This window comes from Paramisgurnus dabryanus, chromosome 15, assembly GCF_030506205.2.
Source record: "Paramisgurnus dabryanus chromosome 15, PD_genome_1.1, whole genome shotgun sequence".
Taxonomy (NCBI): Eukaryota; Metazoa; Chordata; class Actinopteri; order Cypriniformes; family Cobitidae; genus Paramisgurnus; species Paramisgurnus dabryanus.
In genome coordinates this window covers 22,491,696-22,518,995 of record NC_133351.1, presented here as the reverse complement: position 1 = coordinate 22,518,995, position 27,300 = coordinate 22,491,696, and the positions used below count along the sequence as shown (strand labels likewise).

Sequence of the window (27,300 nt, the reverse complement as noted above, 5' to 3'; positions counted from 1 at the left end):
CACACACACACTCAGAGATAAAGCTAGGCAGGCCACATTTAATTCTCTCTGTATTATAATCTGCAGAAGGGAGACTTAGTCAAAACAGCTGCAGGCTATTGTGAAGAGAAAGCTAAAGCTCGAAACTAATATATACATCATTTCTCTTCTCTCTTTTTTGCTTGTCATGCACTGCTAATACGGACATCTACAAAGGCTCAGGTCAGTGCCTTATTCTGTGTTTCACCCTTTGCATCTGTTAACCCCCACTGCCCTCGGTGGTGACCGCAGCCCTCTGAATGAGAGCAAGAGATAGTCTGTTTTGATCACGGGCAGACTGAGATTTGAATTAGTATTGAGTCCGTTTTTATGTCATCTCTGGCCCTTGGACTGACATTTCAGTGGAAGCGGGGGACTTCATTATCCGGTTCAGAATAGCTACATTTTCAAAGAGGTTAGAGTAACTGACCTGGGAGCAGCATAGCTGGTTCATTTCACGTAAAAATTACTTCCGCTTGAGAACCGTAAGGGAAAAAGTCGCCGTGAAGGAGGGGCGTAAAGGACCTCAAATTTGTTCTATTTAAAGTGCAGACGGGGAACTTTGATATGCAATAGCTGAACTCTTTCGCATTGTAAAATTCAGACAGCAGGTTGGATATTTATTGTGGCTATAGAAAAACTGTGAGGCATGCTATAAAAATGACTTTCTCCATTAAAGGCTTTTAAATAATATTGTTTGCTGCTGTTTATGAGTATTGCTTTAGTAATGTTTTTTTTTTACATGGCAATTTCATTTCCTAATATCCTCATGTTTGATACTTACTTGTGGTAGTGAATTTAGCCTTTTTTAATGCTTCAGTAGATTTACTGGCTATTTCATTGATCATCTTTGCATTCACTTCTCATATCTTGATCATTGTCTTAATAATTGTTTGCTTGTTTTAATTGATATTCAATGACACTCATTTGGGGAGAGGAGAGGGCTGATAGGATACTTCGAGCGGCTGTGTTAGAGCCCTTGGGGAGGAAGCTATAAATGTTCGCTCTTATTTGTTTACTCTGTTTTGATGAGCCGGTTTCTCACAGAGTTTAAAGGAGTAGTCCACTTTATAGATGGGGCCCATTGACTTACCATAGTATTAAGTCAATGGACCCCATCTTTAAAGTGGACTACTCCTTTAATGCTTTGATTGTCAAGTACAATATTTTATAACTACAGTGTGAGCTTGTAAGGCTTATGGACTCATTTGGGAATAAAATTTTGTCATTTGATGATGCAGGAGAATATACTACACTTCTTTTTGATATACATACAGCCAAAAAGGAAACACTAAAGCTAGGGTTTGAAGTCGAAAAGCAATTCCAATTGTAGAATCGGATCCTAAGGGTGTTGAATTGGATCTTTACTATGAATTAAAATTTCCATTCATCTTATCAATTTCTGCAGGCACATTTTGAGATAACCCGGATCTTTTATTCACAGTTTACTCAAGCATCTGTGCATTTACATTAGTTTTTTTATTTCACGTAGCCTGAATGAGTCAATGTGCCTTGTGTGTGATCTCTGCATTTACTAACTTATTAAAACATGCTCTAGTAACCATGGCTTAACTATGGTATTTGTAGTAAAACCACAGGAATCACAAATTTACAATTCTCTTACTATAATTACCATAAGTTATCCATGATATCTGCAATAAAACTGTTATAATACAAATGGCAACCAATCAGCAGGCCCAAACGGAATCCGCGCCCACAGATTTCCACGGAAAACAGATTTAATGCCTTTTGACAAGCTTTGAACATGTTTGTGACCAGTAATCGTCATTGACAACAAGCACACATACATAGCATATCCCGCGCGTTTGTTAGCTGTCATTAACAAGTAGATTAACCCTGCGCGTGCTGTTTGCTTTGACCGTTTTTAATGATAGAGAGCACGAACCATTTGATATTTGAGATTAAATAAAATATCTCACTTGAATCTGTCGTTTATGTGACGCACAACAGTCAGCACATGATCATTTCAAATCCGTTTACAAGACAAATGCTCATGTAATGTTTAATATACATTTTATTCTAATATAATATATAACACTATAAACAATAATATATGTATTTTATATAAACTAGAATTCTACTTTGGCATCCACATTATCTTGTTCATGTTGGTCTAGTTTAATTCAGATGACTCATTGGTTTGGTGTATGTATTTTCAGTGTAAGCCTTTAAAATGTAATTATTTTACATGCAATTTTGTAATATTTACATCTTAAATTCTCATTTAAAAAAAAAAAACATTTAAAATAATTTTGCAGATTTTAGAAAAAAATTCACAGAAAAAGCAAAAAAGTCTGCAGATTCTGTCTGGCACTGCCAATCAGGTTATGCAACTATCTACTTAACTACCATAGTACTACGCATTATCGGATAAAGGAACTAGCTAGCCACTACTGTTTCCCCAAAACATATTAAAGGGTTAGTTCACCCCAAAAATTTTAATTTGATCATAAATCACTTACCCCTGTGTCATTCTAATTCCTCAGATTGTCTTCAAAACACATTTTTAGATATTTTGATGAAAACCGGGAGGCTTCTGTCTGGCCATATAGTTCACAATTCCCCACAAAAGAATGAAAGACATTGTCAAAAAGATCCATGTCTTATCAGTAGTTCAATAATAATATTATAAAGCGACAAGAACACTTTTGTGGGTAAAGAAAACAAAAGAAACAATTTTATTTAACAATTATGTTCTCCTGCTTGGTTGTTCAGTGTGCGTTCACGAGCAGATACGGCGCATGCTGCTGGCGTCACCTGCTAACGTAGTTACCAGTATACAGACAGAATATGCTTGCAAGTAATTTGTAAAAAACCAATGATTTGGAGGAGAACAAATTGTTGAATAAAATGTATTGTTTTGTTTTCTATGTGCACAAAAGTGTTCTCGCTGCTTCCTAATATTATTATTGAACGACTGATGGAACATGAACCTTTTTGGCGATGTATTTTATTATTTTTTTCTGGATAAAAGAATTGTAAAACAATTGAAGTCTATTGGGCAGACAGAAGCCTCCAAGTTTTCAGCAAAAATATCTAAAAATGTGTTTTGAAGACAGTAACCCTTTAACTTTGATCCATTGTTGAAATCACGTTGGTTCAACAACATGATGACATCACATACATGTACATATCTGTGTATGTGGGGCTTGTTTCTATTTACATCTACACTGATTGCGGCATACAATAACTAAATAGAAAAATTATAACAAAGAGTTGTTTAATATATATAAATAAATATATTTACAACTCTTTGTTATAATTTTTCTATGTTATACTGCAGTTTCTCTGATTTCTTGCATTAACCCCCTAAGCTTGCATCAAATTATAAGACGATTTAAGCTATTGAAATCAAATTAGCTTTGCTGTAATCATTTCATTTTGGCTCTATGTGTCCCTATAGGTGTATGAGGCTGTTCCCTGTCGAAGTGAGTGTGCTCAGTATGAATGGGTAACAGACCCCTGGTCAGTATGCACCATCAACACAGTAGATGAACTTCCAGCCTGTGGTGAAGGCGTACAAAGTCGCAAGATTCGGTGAGTAAGGGCACATTCTCACAGAGCAACCCCATCACAGATGCGTTTTGCTTGGGGCACGACCTGTTCCACACCCCTGCCCTCCGCATTTTCATTGTGCTTCTCTCTCTGTGACAGGTGTGTGAGGCGTGGCAGTGGGGATCAGGTTAGCAGTGTAAACGAGACACTCTGTGACCAAGATGAAATCCCTCCACAGGCACAGACCTGCATGCTGCCGTGTCCTAATGAATGTGTGATGTCCCAGTGGAGTCAGTGGAGCACCTGTACGATGGTATGCCGTCCTTTTGACTTACGATTAGGGGTGTAACGATTCATTCGTTTTCTCGATGCATCGATTACAAATCCTGCCGATGCATATGCATCGATCTTGAAACCTGGATTTTTGAATCGTGAATCGTTTGTTTCGATTTTATATTTAACAATCGAATGAATCGTGATTATATAACGAATATGATGGATAATAAAAAATATATAAATAAATTTTAAATTAGTTACATCTGCGACGTAAAATGAGCAGTGGATTACGTCACTACTCTTCAATTTGCGGCGCGCCTGTTTGCTGTCATTTGAATAAACACAGCAGACAGTGCACAAATGGAGGGACACGAAGGAGAACAACGCACCAGCCAACATGAGATCAAAGGTTTGGGATTACTTCAGTTTTCACGAAGTAAATTGAAAGACTGTCCGAAGTCCGTTGCAGTTTGCAGACATTGTAAATCTGAGTTAAAATACATTGGAAATACAACGAACCTTATTAGCAACCATCTCCGCAGATGCCATGCCATTAAGATAGACATACCTGCACTTAAAGCAGCTAATATTTTAGGGTCAGACGTGAGAAGTGCTACTCCTTTACACACTTTGCTGTATTTACACACTTTGCTGTATTTCCTAAATGTTCAGGAAATGTATGCAATGTTTACAATAAACGTTTATGGTGCATTGAATATGTAGAAGTAGTATTATTTTTCTGGGTTTACTTGCTTTAATGTATTTTGAGTCCTAAGAAGTTAAGCTATTAAACTAAAGTCCTGAATCTAGTTAATGAAAATCTATTAAATGGTCATGAATTTCCCAAATATTTCTTTTATTTGCTCAGATGCAGATGTATACTAATTTATAGGACAGAATCGTTAATATTCGAATCAAATCAAATTTTATTGCTAATCGAATCGAATTGAATCGTTCTGGTTAGCAAAAATCGTTTTTGAATCGAATCGGAAACCTTTGAATCGTGAATCGAATCGATTCGCAGTCTACCCAAAGATTCACAGCCCTACTTACGATAGATTCTATAAGCACAGTTCAAAAAATAAGCGCTTGGAGGTGACCTGACCCAAATGTTATGCTGTGTTTTGGATGCTCGTCCCCAAAGATGTCTTTAATGATTTGGTTCGCCAATTTTAGATGTGTGTTTAGCATTTGTCAACTGGTCAGGCTTTACCACCTGGATGAAAGCTAAACCAGCTTAGCTTGCTTGGAAGACCAGCATAGCCTAGTTCCCTGCTGGAAAACCAGCAAAACCAGCATATGTTATGTTTTGGTGCTGGTTTGGTGCTGGTTTAGCTGGTCGTCTTCAGCATACCAGCCAACACAGTCTCAAGGCAAGTCGTGTTATAATAATGAAAATTTTAATTAATTTATTCGTGTTTGATGACACGAATTTCCGCTGTTTTTCGTGTCTCTGGAGACTAATGTCTTTCTCGTCCCTCCCAGCACGAATTTCTATCAATGGCTGTTCGTCTCTGTGTCACGACTTTCTTTATCGTGTCATTTTATATTTTGTTTTCTCATTGTTCTTTCCTTCTTTTTAAATCATTGTCCCTTGGGGTTAGGGTTAGATTCGGGGTTTGCGTTAGGATGTAATTTTATGCAATGGTTTCTGCATGTTTTTCGTCCGCTTTTAAAACTATTCTTGCCTGGAGTTGGGATTAGAGTTGGGGTTTGGGTTAGAAAGTCGCAGAAAGTAATTCTAAACCAAACCCCAAGCGACAATTGTCAAAAAATAGAAAACAACGATTGGAAAACAAAATATAAAATGACACGATAAAGAAAGTCGTGACACAGAGACAAACAGCCATTGATAGAAATTCGTGCTGGGAGGCAGGGGCGCAATGAACAGTTTCAAGGGGGGTATGCGAGACAGAATTTTGGGCCCCTTTCTTTAGATGATTGTTTGATTTTCATACTATAATGTGTAGCTATAGAAAATTACTCAATTGAGTGTGTTTATTTAATTTTACAAGTCGCATCTGCACCTAAAAATAAATGCATGAAGCGAAAAAAAAAAAAAAAAAAAAGATTTAGGCTATTCGAAAAATGAATACCATTTTAATCTGGAATTGCAAAAAACATTTAAATGACTGATTTTAAAGAGATCACTAAAAGAAGAATAAGATGCATTTCTGAATCTATGGAAATCTATGGAAGGTGCTTTGAAAGTCACGGCAGTCAAGTTTTCTGTGCGGTTTTAGAAGCGAAATGTGTACATTTATGTTTAGCCTATAATAGTCATTCTTCAGAGTTCAATTCAATTCACATTGATGATCTTTATAGTCCATTTAGGCCATTTAAAAATGTTCTTACAAACCGATTGTATTCATCAGAAAACACCACTTATATTCTCTTTATGTCGTTGTTCTCTGTGCGTGTGGTATGTGTTTCCCGCAACCCCCACACGCGTCCTCCGCTCATGACAAAAAGCGTGGTCGGCAAAAGTTTTAAAAATTAACATGACGTAGATTTTTTTTTAAGTGTGTGCCTCGCCCACGCACGCCCTTAGCCAGTGACACAGAAATTGCAAAAAGCACAATCGGCTAAAGTTTTAAATATGACGTTGATTTTCAGTCAAAAGCATGCCGCAGTCATTAAATGTGCTGCTGATGGGCATTTAATTTCTGTGCACTGAAGGCTGTTTTTTGAAAAGCGATAAAAGTGATATACTCCCTAATATGATTTTGCACATCCAACAACAACTATGTTATTACAAAAATAATACTGCATGTTTTGGCATTTGATAGCATATTGCCAGGGCCGGCCCTGGGCATAGGCGGAATAGGCAAATGCTAAGGGCGCCGCCGACCCCTTGGGGCGTCCGTGCGCCCAAATTATTATTTTTTAAATATATGTATATAAACATTTTACTATAAATATTTAATTCTGCACAAGAAAACAGCAGTTATTAATGAATTATTAGTAGCATAGTATCTCGGAAGATCGTGCTTGTTAAATAGCTCTATACTGCACTGAAGCGGCAGTTTAAAATATAAACCCAGAATTCAGCGAACGTCAAGACAAAGAAAACGGAAACAACAATCAGACGGAGATGCAGAATTTACATAATGTTACACAGACCATGTTTAAATTTCAATGTTTCTGGACAGAAATACCAACTTGTTCACTTTGTTTGGTATTAATAAGTGCTGGCCGCGGTGCTGAAGACGCGCTCGGACGGAGTACTGGTGGCACATGCACAGATATTTACGTGCAAGCCATTGGAAACTATTATTCGTTATTATATAATTATTATTCGTTATTTTACTTTATTACTTTCACTTAAGAAGAGTTCTGCACTTTTTGATTCAACAATTCTCTTTATATAAATACTATTTTGTACTTAAATCTATAATTTCGTTACTAACCCAACGGACTCATCTGCGCTTTCCGATAGGTCGCACGTAAGGGGAAAAGTATAGCTTTCTTCCACTTGAGAAGAGTTGTGCATTTTTAAACTTTTTAAAAATATATCTCTTTTCCAAAAACATTTTTTTCTTCTATTTAAAATCTATAGTTTCGTTATTTTACTAACCCAACTAATGACTCGTCCGCTTTCCAATAGATTATGCAATATCTGTGCATAAGTGCCACCAGTACTCCGTCAGAGCGGGTCTTGGTCTTCAGCACCGCGGGGAGCAGCTAGCACTCCAATGCGCAGCTTATTAATACCAAACAAAGTGAACAAGTTGGTATTTCTGTCCAGAAACATTGAAATTTAAACATGGTCCGTGTAACGTTATGTAAATCCCGCGTCTCGGTCTGATTGTTGTTTCCGCTTTGTTGTTCTTGACGTTCGCTAAATTCTGGGTTTGTATTTTAAACTGCCGCTTCAGTGCAGTATAGCCACAGTATGCGTGCGTGCGTGTGTGTTTGTGTTTGTTTCTAAAATATTTTCAAAATAAAGAAAAAAGACAAAGCTGTGCAGTTTGTGTTTTTTGTATAAGTTTATGAGCAAAATGATTGGAACACAATTGTGATTCTGTGATTCTAAAGGGCACCAGGTGAAATCTTGCCTAGGGCAGCAAATTGGCCAGGGCCGGCCCTGCATATTGCAGTAGTTTATATATACGTTATGATGCACGGTGTTCTTTTTAATGTTCTTTTTCTTTAATATTCACAACACTTATCAACAAAATTCATTAAAATTAAGAGACTAATTATATTTAACGAAATTTATTTGAAGCAAACAAAACTTAAATTAAACTCGAAAATTATGTCTTATGATTCACTCTATTTTTACCGTCATATTAGCCTTTAATCCATTACAACGCCCAATATATAGCGTTTAAAATTACAGTCTTAATAATCGAATTAAATTGAAACAAAACAGTAACAACATTACAACAATATTTTAACAAAACAATACTTAAACATAAATATAGAACAGACATTCTCTATTCGGATACATATTAAAACAATCTGATATAGCGTTTATAATAGCTGCACTAAGGGCTAAACCTCCGTTGCAAACCTGAATAAAAATGAATCACTTTCACTTTGAAAATTATGCGCTGTCACATTAAAACCAGCACTTAGTCATTTAAAATTTAACTCAATTACAATGGCTAAGACAATTCTCCTATTTCATGTTTATTTAATAAAGAGTCCACAATTGCAGAAAATAATATTTTTAACTACGCCTATTAAGTAATTGTCCGTCTTAGAAATGCAATGGCCTATTTTTCAGCAGTCGCTATCCTAATATTTCCTTAAATAAAGGCCTTGCTGTCCTTTTGTTTTAACACAAATATTTTTATTTTTCATGAAACATTTTACGGTTTACGGATCAGCATGAGCGCTTTTAAGTGGCATGTGAGATCTTACCTTGAAATGCCAAACAGTAGGGCTTTCGACTGTTTGTGGTAACTTAAAAGGATTGCATCCCTGATCCCAAACCAAAATGTTGCCTACCCACCCATATCCATACCTGCACAATCAAATTAAAAACCACCAGAACCGCCAAATATGTAATTGCATCTACTAGGTCATGCTTGCACGCTGTTTTAAAAAGTGTCTCAATTTTACTTATCACAAAGTCATTTACATTAGTTTTATATTCATTTACTTTACATTTTACTGTAGTGTTAATAATTAAACGTGTACAACAAAAAAAATGGAAAAGTGATGACGGTGGGGCCCCCTAGCGTACTCATGGGCCCATATGCCTTGCATACTCTGCACCCCCCCTAACGGCGCCCCTGCTGGGAGGGACGAAAAAGACATTCGTCTCCAGGGACACGAAAAACAGCGGAAATTCGTGTCATCAAACACGAATAAATTAATCAAAATTTTCGTTACTATAACACGACTTGCTTTGAGACTGGGTTGTACCAGCACCAGCATTCCATGCTTGTTATACCAACAAGACCAGCATAAGTTGTGTTTTGGTGCTGGTATGCTGGTGACCACCAGTGAGACTTCCTTGGTTAACTAGCTTTACCTTATTAATCAGTAAACTCCACTGAAAACGAATGCTAGACCAAGCTGTTTCGTTAACAATTGCCATGTTGACATTATCTTCATCTTTCCCCTTTTGTAGGTGATAATTATGCAGTCATGTTTACAAATATTCCCCTTGAGAATTTGTTGGCAAATAATTATGTCTCCGCAAGAGGTAGAGAAAAAAACATAATTTTTTTACTGAATTTTTAAAGATTTTTTTCTCATGGCATAAGACGTCAAGATGTGTCAAGATGCTCAGCATCCATTTGAATATTTTACAATAACACTCACACAAGTCAAATCCTTAAACTGTTCTTCAGAATTCCTCCGGCAAAAATCAGCATGCAGATGAATATCTAGTCGTAATGAAGCATTTGTTATTCTAATTAATGTTGCGCATAAAAAGTTAGCCCAGATACGGTTTGCCATCAGGCTGCCGACTCATTAAAGCGCAACTCCACAGTTCACTGTCGGCTAAGCAGAAACAAACTGGACGAGTTTTCCTGGCTCTACCCAACCTACACAAGACTGCCAACCCATTTCAGCATAATTTGGTCTCTGTGCTAATCACATTAGATCGCGGTTCTACCTTGTTCGATTCCGGTTCCAAACAATGTTTGTTCTCCTCGGTTTATCAAAGCACTCTGTCAAACGTCCGTGTTCGGTGATTGAGCTTGGTTAATTAGTGATACATAATTGTCAAATGGGCCCAAAAACCTGGGTGCTACGGATGCAGCCGTATGGAGCTTCTGATAATGATCGGTCCCCGAATAGTGAGATACACGAACAGGGCAGGCTAGCCGTTTAAAGGCCCTCATTAGTGTCTGACAGTGATGGAGATGTAGATTAGTTGCTGCCTGCAGTCTAACAGCTTCTAACGGTGCACTTAGCGCTGCAAGACCATGTGGCTAACTGCTGCTGACACCCGCTTGAACAATGTGAAGCAGAACAACGGTGCCGCTAGGCTTCCAGATCTGTATGTGCGCATTAAGAGTGCATGCTCCTTTTTTACTTTATGCTATTTCTATGTTTTCTAGCCATGTGATGAAAATGAGCTGAGAGCGAGGACGAGGCACATGCTGCGCCCCCCGGTGGACGACAGAGGATGTCCAGAGAGTAACCAAACGGAGCCCTGCATCCTTAACAGCACCTGCTTTAATTATAACTACAATGTCTCTAGTGGGTCACTCATTCTTGACAATCTACTTTTTACATAAAAGTGTTCATATTTGTTTCATGCCCTATCAGTAAGGCACAGGGATTCATTGTAATCCATATGTCAATAAGCCTTATTATTATTAATATTATATATGTATCTATAGATAGATAGATAAATAGCCAAACACGCTATCCTTTGTATTGTCTTAGTATCATCCAATCACATAAAGTCACTTCATGCTGCCCACACTGAGTTCATTTATCTCTCCATGTGACATATCGTCCTGTACAGCAGAGAGATTTATTTCCTGTAGATAGATAGCAATTCTCCAGATAGACCTTAATGAAGGAAATGGGCTTGCAGATATTAAAGAGCTGATAAGCCTTTTACTGCACAAAGTCCATGAAATCGCTGATGATATCAATACTGATACCGCTCCTCTAAGCCATTAGACTGACATAAATCTGGTTTATCATCACATAGAGCGGCTAACTAGTTTTTGGCATTGCATCTTGTTTTGCAGGCCACTTTGATAGACTTATGGCTGTATTGTTTATTTGTGTACTACACAGTGTGTGGCAATAGTACCTAATTTAAGCTAGATTATGATTAGGTTACAGAACATACTACATTGTATTTGATAAATAGTATGCAATTTAGTATTCAGTCATTCTAGACATATTTATGTGTATGTATGTGTGTGTATTTTTATACAATTTGCATACGATACAGGCTGGAGCACCTGTCAGCTGAGCGAACATGCCATCTGTGGCCTGGGTGCGAAGACACGGCTCTTAGACTGCATCCGTAGCGATGGAAAAATAGTGGATATGAGCGTGTGCGAGGAGGTAACCTTTCTAAACTCTGTGTAACCTTCATTTCATTCCCTTCCCTCGCTGGATAAGTGTTCTCAGTGGCGAAATTAAGCACGATGGGATTATATAATGTCCTTTAACTGCATGCACTGCAAATCAGCCATGACTGTCCATTAACTCCCTACTGTATTCGTCCATATCCAGAAAATGATTCTTTCATTGAAGCTTTTACAGTAATAGCCCCACATTGGTTCACGGCTGGTTCATCAGTGCAATTGTCTGTGGTGGTGGTGGGCCGTGGGGTTAATGGCTGTCTCGCTGTTTTAGCTGGGTCTTCCTCAGCCGTGGAGACTGACGATGAACTGTGTGGTGCACTGCCCCTTTAACTGCATCCTGTCTGATTGGTCGTCATGGACGGAATGTTCACACACCTGCGGTAGCAAAGGTGAGATACAATATGTAATCACTGAATGTAAATGACCTGAGCGCATTTCTTAAATGGCCAGTTCACCTAAAAATGAAAAAAAAAACACTTTGTCATCATTTGCTCGCTTTCATGTCACATCATAACTGTATGACTTTCTTTCTCATAGTGTTTCCCATACATTGATTTATTTGTGGTGGCCCACCACAGAATCAACACTGGCCCCCACAAATAGAATTTTCATGATTCCCATTTACATTTTGATTTCACTATTTAAAACAGCTTAATTCGGCTTAAAATATAATTTGATATATAATACAGATCAAATACAGATACAGATCAAAGAGTAGAAGTGAAACATATTTCAGGTGCCAACACTAGATCAAATGTAAACACGACATGATGAAATCACATATATGTTAATTAGCGGGTGACGTCATCACCACCACAGTCTCCTCAAAATCCTGTGGGAAACACTGTTTATGGTATACAAAAAGAGGTGTTTACAGTAGCAGATCATGTTTACTGACAGTCTTTGTCCCCACTGACTTGTATTTTATGGAGAAACAACAAACAACACCATTTTGCCTTTTGTGAGCTTCATAGACTGTAAAAAAGATGGACGACGCCCGTTTGCTAACTTCCATTGGTGAAAAGTGAAGCCGCCGGTGTCCCGATACGGCGCTGACATCTTGGGTCTTGAGTCTGCACAGTAGCGTTTTTGGGACCAGTCCTGCGCAGTAGTGAGCAGGAAGTAAAGCCTCGAAATCAAGGCCCCGCCCTCGCTCTCGCAGAATGTGCATATCACAGCTGTCAATCATGATGTGACACCATCGTATTTATAGCATTAAAGCAACACTATGTAGTTTTTTTTTACCTTTAAATAATGTCTCTAAAATTATTTCAGTGATAGAACAACTTTTAACTGGACAAATTGTACTGTTGCTGCAACCTGAGCAGTCTCCTAGCTGCTACAAGCACACTCTGAAAGTGGCGGTGGAGGGTAGGAAACACAGCCCTGCCCCTCCCCCTGCCTGCAGAAGAGTGTCTGATACCAGCCACTGTTGCGCTTTTCAACCTCAAGGGGGAGCTGTAAGTCATTTTTACATGGAAACTACATAGTGTTGCTTTAAATAACTAATTAAAAACAAACTTATTTTAAAAACACTTGAATGTACATCATCGTGATAAAACATACATTAAATGACAGAAATCAGCTTAGGAAAAAAAGATACATGAAGTGTAATTAAATTGTTTAGTTGGTCTCAAGTCCCATTGAATAAGATGGAAAAGTCAGGGTTTATGACCTATACTTGGACCAGTCACTGGGGGGCGATCGAGACGTTTTGGCTTCACTTTTCAGGGCTTGTGCGGCACGCTTGGAATAAACTAGGTTAAACAGATTTGATGGATGAGTAATATGATGGATGAGTAAGTGACTTTTTTTGGGTAACTGTCTCTATGAAGATGTTTAACTGACTGACAGCCCTAGTCCCCATTGACTTGCATTGTATAGAGAAAAAACAAAGAGGAACATTACGGCACAGAAAAAAATAACAAAGAAAGCTAAATAGGTTTGGTGGATATATAAAATGAGGAGTAAAGGACTGCAATTTTTATTTTTGGGTGCACAATTCATGTGGCCTAGAATATATTTTTCCCTTTCCCAGGATAGTATAGATTAATGAATAGGCTATACCATATTGTAGGTATGATGACAAAATTTTCAAAAACCACAAAGCTCAAAATTTATCACATGACTAGAGGGAGCAGACATTCCCATTTACAAAGATACCTGATTTGTAAAAATCCATTATGGATTGAGAAAGGTGATATATTAGAAATCAGAGGAAAAAGTTATACTATGGATATCCAGCCCAGTCTCACGAAATTTCGTTATATAGTCAAGTATTTTTTTATTCTTTTGACGTGATATTATCACGAATTTCCGCGTTTTTTCGTGATCGTATAACGAATTCCTTGTGTGATTTCGTGTGATTATCACGTATTGGTTACTCAACTGTTTTGTCCTATTTTCTTACCATTGTCGCTTCGGTTTAGGGATAGATTTACATAAAATGACATCCCTACCAAACCCAACTCTAACCTTAACGCCAGGTGACATAAAAAAAAATCAGATAAAATAGTATAAACCAATGTAACCAATGTAAGTGACAGTCTAATGCAAGCACCAAATCTAACCCTAAACCGAAGCGACAATGGTTTAAAAATAGGAAAAGTTGAGTAACCAATACGTGATAATCACACGAAAACAGGAATTCGTTATATGGTCACAAAAACAACGTAGAAATTCGTGATTATATCACGAAAAAAGAATAAAAAAATACGTGACTATATCACGAAACCTTGGGAGACTGGGTAGAGATGTCAATGGAAGGTGTGTGACCAAAAATGTTGCTTATTCACATGTTTTTGCTTGTAACTTTATCATTTTATCAGAAATTTGCATGAAATTTAACAGACGGTAGAAATTTTTTAGTTATTTAAATGAAATCATGAACATTTACTGTTTTAGTTTTTGTTTGAATGGGCCATTTAGTTGAATTAAGTTTGTCATATTCAGAGTCTGACCCATGGTTTTAGAACGATGCCTTCAGTTCTCACGTTCTGACAGGACGTTCGCTGATCCACCACCACAAACGTGACTACCAAATTTCTGCCATTTATTTAAATACCTTCTCCTCCATAGGTTTCAATGAAATTTTGTCAGTACCAAGCTAAAAGATATATTTTGTCACACCTACCTTTCATTAGTCTAGCAGAAGCACACCGACCGGTTAAAAGTAAAATAAAAACACCTCTGGACTGAAAGCTCAAAATATCAAATGCTTCCGATGGTTCTTCTTTAAGTATTTATTGTAGTATTTAGTAAAAAACTACTACAACTATGCTGCAAGAAGTGAATATTGCATGACACGCATTTTAAAGTAACACGCAGGTTGAAACAGATTTTTCGACCCAGAAATTTGACGCGCGTGCCCAGGATGTCAACATTGCTACATAGAGCACCTTGGGTTTTACATGGTTAGAATATGTAAAAAACTTCCCTGAATTTATATTTGAGTTTATATTTGATAAAGTTACGAGTGATGTCACAACATGTGCATGCAGCACAGATTGTGTGTTAGGTCTTGGTATGTGAGAATGCATCAGATTTAAAGCAATGAGCTGTTAATGGAAAACGTGAATAATGCTTTCAATGCTTTTTTGCAGTTAACAGTTTCATGCCTGGGTTTCAGGGAGATAAACTTTCGGTTTGCCCTGGGTTCACACCATCGCTTGGCGTGCATTTCGTTTGCATTCATTAATATGTGGAGATCGGGATCCCTTTTTAATTATGGATGTTATGTCATGAATCATATTTCGGGATCGCCTTGCAGGTTAATGAAGATGTGTTACAAAATAGCTTTCTCTGAGTCGTTTATCAATCAAAGAGAAATATTAATTTTATCCATTAGTGTTGTGAAAATTACAATTGTTAATCTAAAGTTTGCTGTCAGTCTAATGGAGTAATAGGTATTGGGTTATGCAATACAAAATAGGCTAATTACCGGTCTTAAGCACAGGAAGGGTCCCTTTGGGTCAAACGACCGAGTTACGTAGGCTACAAGTTCAGCTTGTTAGTCTCTTAATAAGACACATTCGGCAATCTTCATTAATTCTCATTCAGGCTTCAGCTTTCCATGTCGGCAGGGCATTTTGCTCAAATCTAAAGGGAATTCTTAATGAAAGGCAAACAGGAAGTTCTCATTGCTTTTATTTTCGGTACTGCATGCGCAAATAAATAAACGCAGATTGTGGCGGATAGCAAGCACAACAAAGATGCGTTTTCTGCTGTGCAGCTGGCTGGAGACTGAGGGCTTGAGGTTCATTATGTGGTATATGTATACAGAGTTTATCTGTCAGGAGACTCAAACAAGCAGTCTTTCCCCCAGCCTACCTTTCGAATCTCTTTGTCTTTCTTCATTGTTTTTCCCAACCTCTCTTTTCTCTCTCTTCCATCTCCCTGCAGGATCAAGAAGAGATATTTCCATTGTCAAATGGCTGGTGTTTAAAAGGCTTTTCTCATCTGGCCGCGGTGCTTCTATTTTAATGAATGACGTGCTTGAAACAGCCAGCTCTAGACGTTGCTCTTGAAGGCAGTGCAAAACATGGATTTGATGAGCGGTTATGTTGTGCTGTGACTATAATTTCTCTCTCCATTTTAAATCTTTAATGCCGAATTGGAAGCGGGGCTCTTTAATGTCTGACTCACTGGAGTCGTGCACAGATCAGATCTGCAGTCACCTTGTCAGTTCAAATGTAGCTTGGTGTTTCACATTCTCTTGATATTTGGGGAATAAAGTGACGGGCCCAAAATTGTATTCTTTTACCCCTGATAGAGGTCCGCTCAAGCACTCTTCAAGCATGGACACTAGCCAGCCTGTTAAAGTCCTATAATAGGTTTTTCTTCTGTAAAAATGAGGAAAGTGGGTGGTAGATATAGAGTTGGAAAAGAAGACCCGTAGTTTGGACCAAACTTCAAAGCTGCGACTTTCTGTGTTAACTGAGGACATCATGTTCTCCCCGATACTAATGCACTGTGAAGCTTTTTTTAATAGTTTTTCCTTGCTTAAAGGGATAACTTACAGATTGCTGAATCATAATGATAATTTAAATATGCAGAATTGGTTTTAAAGACAAGAAATATGTTCTGTTTTGGATGTTGGTCTGTTCTAAAATAGCTTAACCAAATTATTTACTTGGTCCATAAAGATCTCCATGTCAGTCATCTTTTTAGCTATATTTCTGAACAATGTTGGTCAACCAGCTAGACAGGCATTTTGAACCATCTTAAACCATCCAGAAAGAATTTCTCTCCAGGTCCGAGCTGATCTTGTGGATGTCTGCATTCCCATACTGAATAAGTGTTTATGTCTAGCCATGCATGTACAATTTATAAATATTTTAATTTAACAATGTGTGCATAATTCATTAATCCACTGCATTGTTCCTTGCTTCCAGAGATCATGCATATATTCAGCCTCGCTCTATTTTTAGCCCTGCATCTGCTGCTCATATTTTTTATTGCACAGTCACAGATGTCTCTAAATGTTGCAGGTGTGATGACCCGCTCTCGCAGTGTGCTACAGCAAGCCCACGAGGAAGGACGTCCGTGCGCCTCTCAGCTCTCCCAGACCAAACCCTGTCCCATCAGCCCCTGCTACGCATGGCATCTGAGCGATTGGTCTCCCTGCAGAGTGGAGGTAGATTTAGTGCCATAATAAATGAGTCTGCATGTAGTCTGCACTGACTTCAAATTAAAAAGAACCAGACCTGAGGTCAATCAAAGCGTGTTTTATATAACCACGTGTGGAGACCAGCCGCTCTCCATCACCATATATAGGGCGGGCACAACATTGAAGTTCCTTAATTGAATTTTGTAGAAATTGCACACATACAGATGCTGACTGCATGTGGGAGAAGAAACTTTGTGTCATTGAAATGTGAGGTTACTGTTGATTAAAATCATGCAGGGTTTCTACAGCCTTATAATTAGAGGAGGACCATGGTCGGTTTTCATCGCCTTTCTACAGCTTTTCTCTGCTTTTTGTAAATCAAAAGGATTTTAATTGTATGTCTCAGGGTTTCGGCTGTGTCCCTAGAGTCGTGCCTGCCCAGATCAAATCCTCCTCACGGCATGATTTCAAAAAGACGTGCATGCTTTTAACATGCATTTGAGTGATTTTATTTTTTTTGCACATTGTGGGCACTTTCATATAAATTATTGTTAACAAAATTCTGAAACATCTGTGATACTGTAACTCCACTTTTCTAGTAGTGTTTCTTATTAATATTTCATGTCAATATTATAGACCCCAGCTAAACAACATACAGTATCTAACAGATGGGATTTGCACACACTGCAAAAAAGTATTACTTTGAATTTTGTCTTGTTTCCTAGTACAAATATCTAAAAAAAAAAAAAAATCATCGAGATTTATTTGCACGAGAAGCAAAGTGGCCTAAAAGATTAAGTTTTGTTTTCTTAAAAAAAGAAAATCAAATATGTTCAAGCTTAACAAATAAAATATCTGCCAATAAGAAAAATAAACTTAAGACAAATTTCAACTTAAATTTTATTATAGTTCATAGTTTATTCATATTTTGCAGTATTATGTTTGAAATGGAAAGCAAAACTAATATTAGGTTGAATTCATGTATAACCATTCATCTTGAGGTTACATTTTGTGTGCACTTCATAGAAAAGTGACAGCTTGGTCTTAAAGGGATAGTGCACCCAAAAATGAAAATTCTCTTCATGTTCATCAGAAAAAAATAAATTAATACGGGTTTGTAACAACATGAGAGTAATGAAATGATGACAGAATTTTCATTTTTGGGTGAACTATCCCTTTAACAGATGTTACCTATAACACAAACTTTAAACCAAGGAACATTAACTGGATAAAGACACCCATTACTTTAATTTACTTGGTATACATTTTTATCATTATGTGTTCAAACCTGTGACCATTTACATTTCTAATGCAATGCTCTACCACTGAGCTAAATAGGATCACATTAAATTTGACCCCGGACCACAACAGTTTTAGGTAGCATGGGTATATTTGTAGCAAAAGCTAAAAATACATTGCATGGGTCAAAATGATTGATTTTTCTTTTATGCCATGTTTAATGATCATGTTCCATGATTATATTTTGTAAATGTCTTACTGTAAATGTATAAAAACTTTATTTTTGTGAGTGGATGCAGTTGCTAATGACTTCATGTGGACAACTTTACATGAATTTTCTAAGTATTTAGATTTTTGCTCAGATTCCAGATTTTCAAATAGTTGCATCTCGGCCAAATTAAGAGTTTGGTTCCAAAACACAATAAATCCATTTTGACTAATTTCAGTAAAAACATGTTTTCTATACCAAGAAAGTGACAAGATGAAAACCATTATTTTCTGTTACAGTACAAACTTTCACGTAGCATCTTTAGGTTATAAAAACATAAAAAAATTTAATCTATAATTTAATTTTCAAAGATTTATTATAAAAATGTGTTGTTTTTTTCATAAAATGCAATAAATCAAAGTTTTTTTATTTTCAAAATGCTATCAAGTCTATTGAATCAATAAATTAATGTGCATTTATCTTTGCCATGTTATATTCATTTAGTTGACTAGTGGTATACACTGATTAAAAAAAAAACATTAATGGCATTAATCAAAACATTTACTTTGTCATATCAAGAACACTGTCATCGCTGCTGTCATCCTTGGGATGTCGACGCTGAACTTTTTTGACAGCGATCTGCTGTAAAATGTTTTGTCCTGCTCAATTTTTGTTGACTTTGATTAAAATAATATAAAGTTTTTCATCAGTGTGTTAGCATGACAGAAGCTTGATGCTGTCTTGTGAAAACAAACAAGCCTCTCATGTAAATTATTCAATTTTGATGGCTTACATTTAATTTCTATCACAGAAAACCACCACAGGTGTAGCAATGCCATCAAAGTATTATTTTGTTTTTGTTTGTTTGTTGATCACGAAGTTCAAAGTAGATGAGGAAAACAAGGATTCGGTGTATTCAAACCGCCGCCATTATTGTTTACAATGCGTGGATTAGTGCGCTGTGATTTGTTGCACGGATTTATTGCATTCTGCCGAAAAGGAGAAGGGTTGTTTATTGCATTTTGGGAAAGAAGGGAGAAAAGATGACAGAATAACACGGCGGATATTGGTTTTTGCATAAAATTAAGAATTGACTTTGTAATAATGACCTGATACAGTACTGATTTTGGCGTTAACCTATTTTTAAAAAAAATAGCATTTATCGTGTTTTGGAACCAAACTCTTCAAATATTGTCCTACGGTATCTAACAAAGCATTTATGCGTCTTTTAAAGTATGTTTAAATCCCCTTACGACTTGTTTTGTGGTCCAGGGTCGCGTATAGATTGGAAATATTTGTCATGTAACTAGATACTCTAAATATAGATTACTTAATAAAAATGACTCTAAATATAGAGCAAATACTTAATAAAATGCCATACGGAAAATACACAGCCAGGGGCTAATTGCCAGAACCTGATACCTTTGGTTTAAAGCTCAGCTGTCATCAGGTCAATGCTCATCTAAAGCGATTCATTCCCAAATGTCACTCAGTAGGAGAAAGGTGTCACTATAATAAGCTCTGCTACCTCGCTGCTCACAGTTCAGATAAATGTGTGTCTGCTCTGTGTGTTGTGTTATACAGGGTGCAGAATGTGGAGAGGGCAGACGGGAGAGAAACCTGACGTGTGCGGTGCATTGGACGGAGCAGACAGACGGCTCCCATCCTTCTAAAGCGCTGGAGGATGAGAAGTGCGGAGACCGTGTGAGAAAAGAAAGCGAGCAGGAACTTCAACAGCTGTGTTTTGTCCCCTGTCCAGGTGCAGCTCTATGCTGATTCACAAATATAGTGTTCACTTGTCCTGTCCTTCCTGATTGTGTTAACAGTGCACAATGTAACATGTGTTCATGTTTCACGTGTAAAAAAACGCATTAATTCTCACATAATTTACTTATCTGTATAGCGCTGTTTTCACTGTCCTCAAAACAGGCTGATGTCTTCCTTGTTCTATGAAGTCCCTCCTTCAGAAATACGTAATGGGTTGTGATTGTGTAGTTTGTTTAGTGTGTTGTGATTCGACAGCAGCTTAGCTTAGCAGAGCCAATTGAGGCAAAACTGGCGACTGACGTATTCCTGTGGGCGGAGTTTAGTCAAGAACTCTTATATTGACGTCATTCATCCAGGAAGTAGAGGACTGTAGTCCAAACCGACTGGCGACTTCCATGTAAGGAAGGTCAAATACACTACTGGTAATGCATATTTTATTGCATTTCTGTCAAGAGATCCTCCTAAAAGATCATCCAATGAACCTTAAAAAGCAACATCTACTATACTACTGCTATTATGTTGGATTCACAGTGGGACTGTCTCACAAATGTATAACAGAGAAATACACAGATGAAAGTTTGGTGATTTGACAACATCCCACATACTGCCTTGTGAACAAAACACTTCACCTTGGGCTTTCTGTGTCATTGATCTGTGTTAACATCTCTTCGAACGCACTCTCCAAAACAGATTTCATGTAGAAGGGAAGAAAAATCTAAGGCGACAACGAGTCAGAGAGAAAAGGTAGAAATGAAACGGAGAGTCCAGAGATTGCGGGTGGCATATGGTGCGCTGCTGTGTTGTATGTTTCAGCAACTCCAGTGAGGGATGGAAATAGACTGGCTTCATGAAGATGATGGATAATGAGATGCCTGGGCGCACAGATTGTCTCTAATAGCCAGCCTGGCTGCTGAATCTAAAGGACGTCATGGCTGAGGAACTAGAGTTAGCATGCGAAGGTGGGGGGACTGTCGCTGCGAAACGGTCCCCGCGATGAGGGATTAAGAGGGCCAATGGTGTATGACCTTCAGCTAAGGTGGAGCTAAATGTATCTGAAGAGTTGCATAATGCATTTGTTACCATGACAGGAGAATGAGATCAATCTCAGTAGCCTTCACAAGTGGCTTATAGGCTGAGTGTCGAAAGATCCTGCTGGAGTCTCTTCATTAGCACATGACCGGAGGGACGGTTTTGTAGGACAAACTTTTTGGACACATACTGTAGGGTGTATCACAATTTGCATGCTGTCAGTCCTATACAGTATGCAGCATGCCAAGTTTGGCATAAGTGCACCCTACAGTATATTAGTTGCATAAAAAAAGATCGGAGGCTTGCATCCTCTAGAGGAGTTTTGAAGTACTGTATGCACTGGTGAACTTGGTGAAAGGGTTTTCTTTTGTTAAAAGTGGTGGATACACAAAAGAGCAAATCTATTACATTAAGTAAAAAATTTTAAAGTTGTACTTATGCAATCTATTTATGCACCAGTATGCAATCTGTATCAACACACAGTTTTATGGTGCAGTAATACTGTATGTCAGACTATTGTGCTGGTTGACTACATACTTAAAGGTTAATTTTGAATTGTAAGGCCAACTTACTGTATACAGCTCTGTGACTCTTACATCAATACCACCAAAACTGTTGCCCCCAATCCCTATATATATACCAATTATTCCTGATGGACTAGTAATCATCTTGCAGTGCAGTTGTTATTCATTTTCTAAGCATTATTTTGTTGTTTTCTATCTACAGGTGACTGTCACCTTACCGACTGGTCGGTGTGGAGTTCCTGTCAGCTGACGTGTCTGGAAGGGCGGAGTTTTGAGACAGTGGGACGTCAGGCACGTTCACGGGCCGTCGTCATACAAGTTCTGGAGAATCAGGACAGCTGCCCTCAACAGGTCTTTGAGACGCGTCCATGTAAAGGTACAAGATGTCAAATAATCAAGATATTTGAATGATTAGAAAGTAGTGCGGTCCAAAAATCAGAGACCACTAGTTAATATATACACTACCATTTAAACCTTTAGGGTCACTTAATTGAAATGATGTTATACATTTTTTAATCTGAAGTAATGTGTTTGAAATGAGTTATATATTTTTTATTTTAATATTTTTAAATTGATGACTCACGCCAAATAAACAAAAAAGCTGATTTTTGTGCCATGGACACAAATAAATTAATACACATTTTTCAGACTATAACATGACTTACCGTGAGATCAGTATGCAAATAAGGCATTAAGGGGCGGTTTCCCGGACAGGGATTAGCTTAATCCAGGACTAGGCCTTAGTTTAATTAGGAAATATAACTAGTTTTAACAAACATGCCTTACTAAAAACATTACGTATGTGCATTTTGAGGCAAAACGAAGGGCACTGATGTATTTTAAGATATGTAAGTGCAAGTTGTTTTCAGTTTGGACAGCTCTTAAAAATGTTTTAGGGCGTTTTCACATTAGCACTTTTGGTGCGCACCCGGGTTCGATTGACATCAGAGTTCGGTACATTTGGATGATGTGAACGCTGTCTTCCGAACTCGGGTGCGCACCCGCGAAACGTACTCGAGTCCGCTTAAAAAGGGTGGTCTGGGGTTCGTTTCATGTGAACTCCAGATCGGTTCGCTGCTAATGTGAGCGCAATCGTACCAAATCGCGGAAGTGAACCGCTGTTAATTACGTATTATATGGAATATCCCACCAAAACAGACGTATGTGTTTGTGTGCGTGCACTTACCTTGACAACAAAATGCATAGAATCCTTGCTTGAGTTTTGTTCTTATTTTTTTAAACCTTTGGTTTTTTTTTCAAAGAAATAATACAGAAACGCACTTTCGTCTGTCTGCCCCAAACATACTAAAGTCGTTTCGATGACAACGGGCTGTCCGCCGACGTCAATTTTTGCGGAGGCATTCAGAAATCATCGCTGCGTCCCAAATCGCCTACTTCCATACTATATAGTAGGCAAAGAGTACGAGAAGTAGTGCTTTTCACCTACTATATAGTATGGAAGTATGCGGTTTGGGACGCAGCCCATCTCTTGTCGTCTTCTCGTTTACAGCGGTTACCAAGCAACATGAGAACGCGCCGGCTGCAGCTTGATGATGCAAGCGTACCGCGGTTCGGATGCAAAAATAATATGTGAACACAGTCCATGGGGGGAATGGGGAGGGGGAAGCAAACGAACTCGGGTTCGGACCAGGCAATCGCACCAAATGTGAAACCGTCCTTAGTCTAGGACTAGTCTAATCCCTGTCCGGGAAACTGCCCCTATAAGGCAGACAATAAGAGCCCAGATTAGATGGACACTTCTTCAATGGTGTTTCAAAACCACCCAAAGGTTGTTAATCAAATTCAAAGGGTGGATACTTTGAAGATGCTAAAATATAGCATAGTTTTGATTCGTTATGCATTTTTATATAATTGATCGCATCATTGTTCCCAAATTCCCAAAGTTATTCCATAGTTTTGATAAGTTGAATGGTAGTGCATGAATGTAAACACAAAACAACATCTTTCATTCCGCACATCATTAGCAATTGAATACATTTAAATAAAATGAACGTTTTTGGATTTATTCAGTTTAATCACATGGGGGCAGGTTTCTGGACAGGGCTTAACCTAGTCCTAGACTAAAATGCATGTTTAAGCAGCCTTAATTAAAATACTTTACTGTACTGTACTTGTACTGAAATATCTTAATATACACTATATTTCCAAAAGTTTGGGACACCTGGCTTTATATATGCACATTCTTAATCCATAGGGATTAATATGGAGTTGGCATACCCTTTGCAGCTATAACAGCTTCAACTTTTCTTGGAAGATTATTTACATGTGTTTATTGGGAATTTTTAACCATTCTTTCAAAAATACATTTGTAAGGTCAGACACTGATGTTGGACGAGAAAGCCTCGCTGGAAGTGATTGGAACACCTGAATTCAATGATTTGGAGGGGTGTCCCAAAACTTTTGGCAATATAGTGCATATCAGTATTTTTGTAGTTTTGTTTGTGAAAACTACTTAAATGTATAACTAGGCCTAATCTTGGATTAATCTAAACCAGGGGTGGACATTCCTGGTCCTGGAAGGCCACTGTCCTGCAAAGTTTAGCTCCAACCGTAATCAAACACACCTGAAAATCCCAATCAAAGGTTTCAGTATGACTTGGAAATTACATTCAGGTTTGTTTGATTAGGGTCGGAGCTAAACTTTGCAGGACAGTGGCCCTCCAGGACCAGGAATGCCCACCCCTGATCTTAACCCTGTCTGGGAAACCGGCCCATAAAGTGCAGTCTTCACCAGCCCATGCAAAACCCAATAAACATGTTTTCAGTTTTTCTTAAAACATACCCTTTGTAAATACATATACAAATATGCATCGCAGGCAGATAGATTTGGGGTTTTTCTTTTTAAACCCATTTTGACTCGTGTGTGTGTGTATTATTGTGTAGCCACACCTGCTTAGAGAGTGTGAGTTTGTGTATCTATAAACTCTGCAGTATATAATATATATACTATATAATGCTCAGGCTATAATGACACCTGACTTCCCACTGCAAATCTAATGAGTGACTCATGTGTGATGGCGCAGGAGGGAAGTGTCACAGTTACGAGTGGAGGACAAGTGCCTGGAATGAGAATATAAGATCAGTGTGGTGCCAGCGATCTGATGGGGTCAATGTGACAGGTAGCCCACAGCATACACAAGGACTGAGAGAGTGACAAATATCCTTTACAGACTTCACTGCTCTTAAGAATATAAAATCAAGTCATATCATTACACTGTTAGAAAAAAATGGTCAAAAAACAGTCTCTCGCTGCCTGGTACTGCAGAGGTACTCGTTCGAAAAGTACACCTAAGAGTGCATATATATAGTAACTTAAAGGTACAATTTTTTTGAGTATGAACTGAATTCTATAGAAAGTTTGGATTTAGTTAAAAACACAGAGGCACAGTTTATACTAAAATCATAAGAAACGCTGGTTGAAAATTTGTGGTTTGAATTTGACAGACCTTGTCTCGGATAGTTTAATGGCACATTCAACATTTTTCCTATTTTCTCTCCCTCCGTTTCGGAGGAAGTCATCAATAAACCAGCTCTGGTCTGAAGGCGCAATATAAATGTTATAAAGCATTGTTTCATTCTGCTGAAATGAACATGCTCCAGATGGCAAGCCTTCCACTGTGTTCAGGGACAGAACTAAAGCTTTCGGGTTGTGCGAAGTGCTGTAAATAACAGATAAAGGTGATCTTATCCGAGTCTCGGGCAAATATACGCTTTGAGAGGTAATCTCTTTTGCCTGAGAAAAGCCTGAGCCCGGAGTATTAGTCTCTGATGTTTTGACATGTAATTTTCCATTCCAAAATTACTATCTTCACTGATTGATCAGAAGCTGTGATGGGTCCTTAAAGCCATTAATCAGGTGTGACAGCACTTTTATCTGACTATCAATAGGGAAATGGCAATAATTACCTTTCTTGTTTCCTGCTGGAAGGGGGCTGCTTTCCACAAAACCGGCCAACCACTGTGCGACACTGTCACCCTCCGTGCACCAAACCGTTCTCCCACTGCAAGCAGGTAAACCGACAGCCCTCCCGTGTGCTGGATAACATCCTGCATTAGTACTGTTATTGCCATGGCATACCGTGTAAATAACAGGACTGAAATTAAACCTGTTTTTCAGTGTTATGAACTATGCTTTGCATTTAATAGCCTGATATTAGTATCATAAAGAGAGGCATTTCAGGCGTGTATAAATTTGCATAATTCAAGCAACCCGGGAAAGGGAACAAAACTGAACATTGACTGCCACTTGGAGTGCATTGCATGTAACTACAGCTGTACTGTATTAAAAGTACTGATGAAGCTTAAGCATGTAACCCATTTGGTAAAGATTAGGGTTTCAATGCACTGTGAACATACATGCAGAAATGTAAATAATACTCCATATTGCTCTCCAGAGCGGTGTGTGCGGGTGCGAGAGGGGCTACACCGAAGTTATGAGCACACACGGGTTCCTGGATTACTGCACCAAGACTCCAGGGGCCGACAACAAGAAGGCAGACGTGAAGACCAGCTCGGGAAGATTAAAACCAGGCACTACTCAGATCCAGGACTTTTTCGGCGAGTGGTCTCTGCAGCCGCTCGGCCCAGGTATTTGAAATGCAGATGAAGATCAGGCTGGAGTTTTCAGATGTATGGTAGCTTTGAGTTATGGCGAAATCACTGGACGCCTTTATGAGACCTCAGGTACAGGCTAGTATAGACTCTATTTAATGCCTCGGTGTTTATGCCCTATTGGAGCCGTGAGAAAAGCTGGACTGGACAGAGTCTCGTAACAGCGTGATTTGTACTGCCCATAACTTGACAGACAGTGTTTCTTTATTGCTGGCTGGAGGCCATTTCTGATTAAAACTGAATTTAGTGGTCTGTGGGACAACAGCTGTGTGATGTCAGGTTGCCACTCGGTGGATTTCAGCTTTGATGCAAAATTGGACAAAACGCCAATGATGCTCCAAAACTAAAAGTATTTTACGACTCTACGGTATAAGAACAAGATAATATGTGTGGCTTGTTTAATAATGTAACACTTTTTAATTCTTTCTTCCTAAAGAAGCTTTTTGTACTACTACAAAAAAAAAAAAAAAAAATTTGAGCAAAACCTTTTTCTGAAGTTTCTTTATGAAACCTTATGCAACAACATAAACATAAACTCTTTTGTGCAATAAAGTAATAATGTACAGGACAGCTTGAATGCACTGTAAGTCACTATGAATAAATGCATAAATGTACTCTGTTGAACAAGATCTTTATAATGTTACAGCTATTATAACTTGTTAGCTATGTTTATTGTCAAGATACTTTTCTAAGTTGTAAGTTTGAGTAGTTTTTGCATCATTCAGTATGTGAATCTCGAAGGATCAAGGTGTGCTGCAAGACAAGCCCTCGTCAGGTTCTCATCATCTGTGTGTTTTGGTCTGATTTTGTGTAATAGATGAATCCTGAACGTGACATATATCACTTATGCTAGCCGTGCGATGTGACAAATTCCTCATTCTTTCTTTTGAATTTATAGAGATGGGGGACACGGTGCCACAGTCTTTTCAAGTGCTTTGTCATCTGCACTAATGTGCCATCTGTTGC

At 38.1% G+C, this 27,300-nt stretch overlaps 1 protein-coding gene across 2 annotated transcripts in view; it reads left to right on the top strand.

The window, feature by feature from the left end:
- The window catches only part of thsd7ba (thrombospondin, type I, domain containing 7Ba), a 259,565-nt gene that overhangs the window by 227,820 nt on the left and 4,445 nt on the right, over nucleotides 1–27,300 (top strand). For both annotated transcript variants that reach the window (XR_012335112.1, XM_065292788.2), the window contains exons 17-27: nucleotides 3,443–3,576; nucleotides 3,694–3,847; nucleotides 10,335–10,476; nucleotides 11,189–11,304; nucleotides 11,599–11,716; nucleotides 16,817–16,962; nucleotides 19,967–20,141; nucleotides 21,905–22,078; nucleotides 24,747–24,842; nucleotides 25,652–25,734; nucleotides 26,118–26,310. Coding sequence is in view for 1 of the 2 variants with exons in the window: in XM_065292788.2 (XP_065148860.2) it covers nucleotides 3,443–3,576; nucleotides 3,694–3,847; nucleotides 10,335–10,476; nucleotides 11,189–11,304; nucleotides 11,599–11,716; nucleotides 16,817–16,962; nucleotides 19,967–20,141; nucleotides 21,905–22,078; nucleotides 24,747–24,842; nucleotides 25,652–25,734; nucleotides 26,118–26,310 (1,531 nt within the window). In the remaining variant the exon portion in view is untranslated. The remainder of the gene's footprint in view (nucleotides 1–3,442; nucleotides 3,577–3,693; nucleotides 3,848–10,334; nucleotides 10,477–11,188; nucleotides 11,305–11,598; nucleotides 11,717–16,816; nucleotides 16,963–19,966; nucleotides 20,142–21,904; nucleotides 22,079–24,746; nucleotides 24,843–25,651; nucleotides 25,735–26,117; nucleotides 26,311–27,300) is intronic.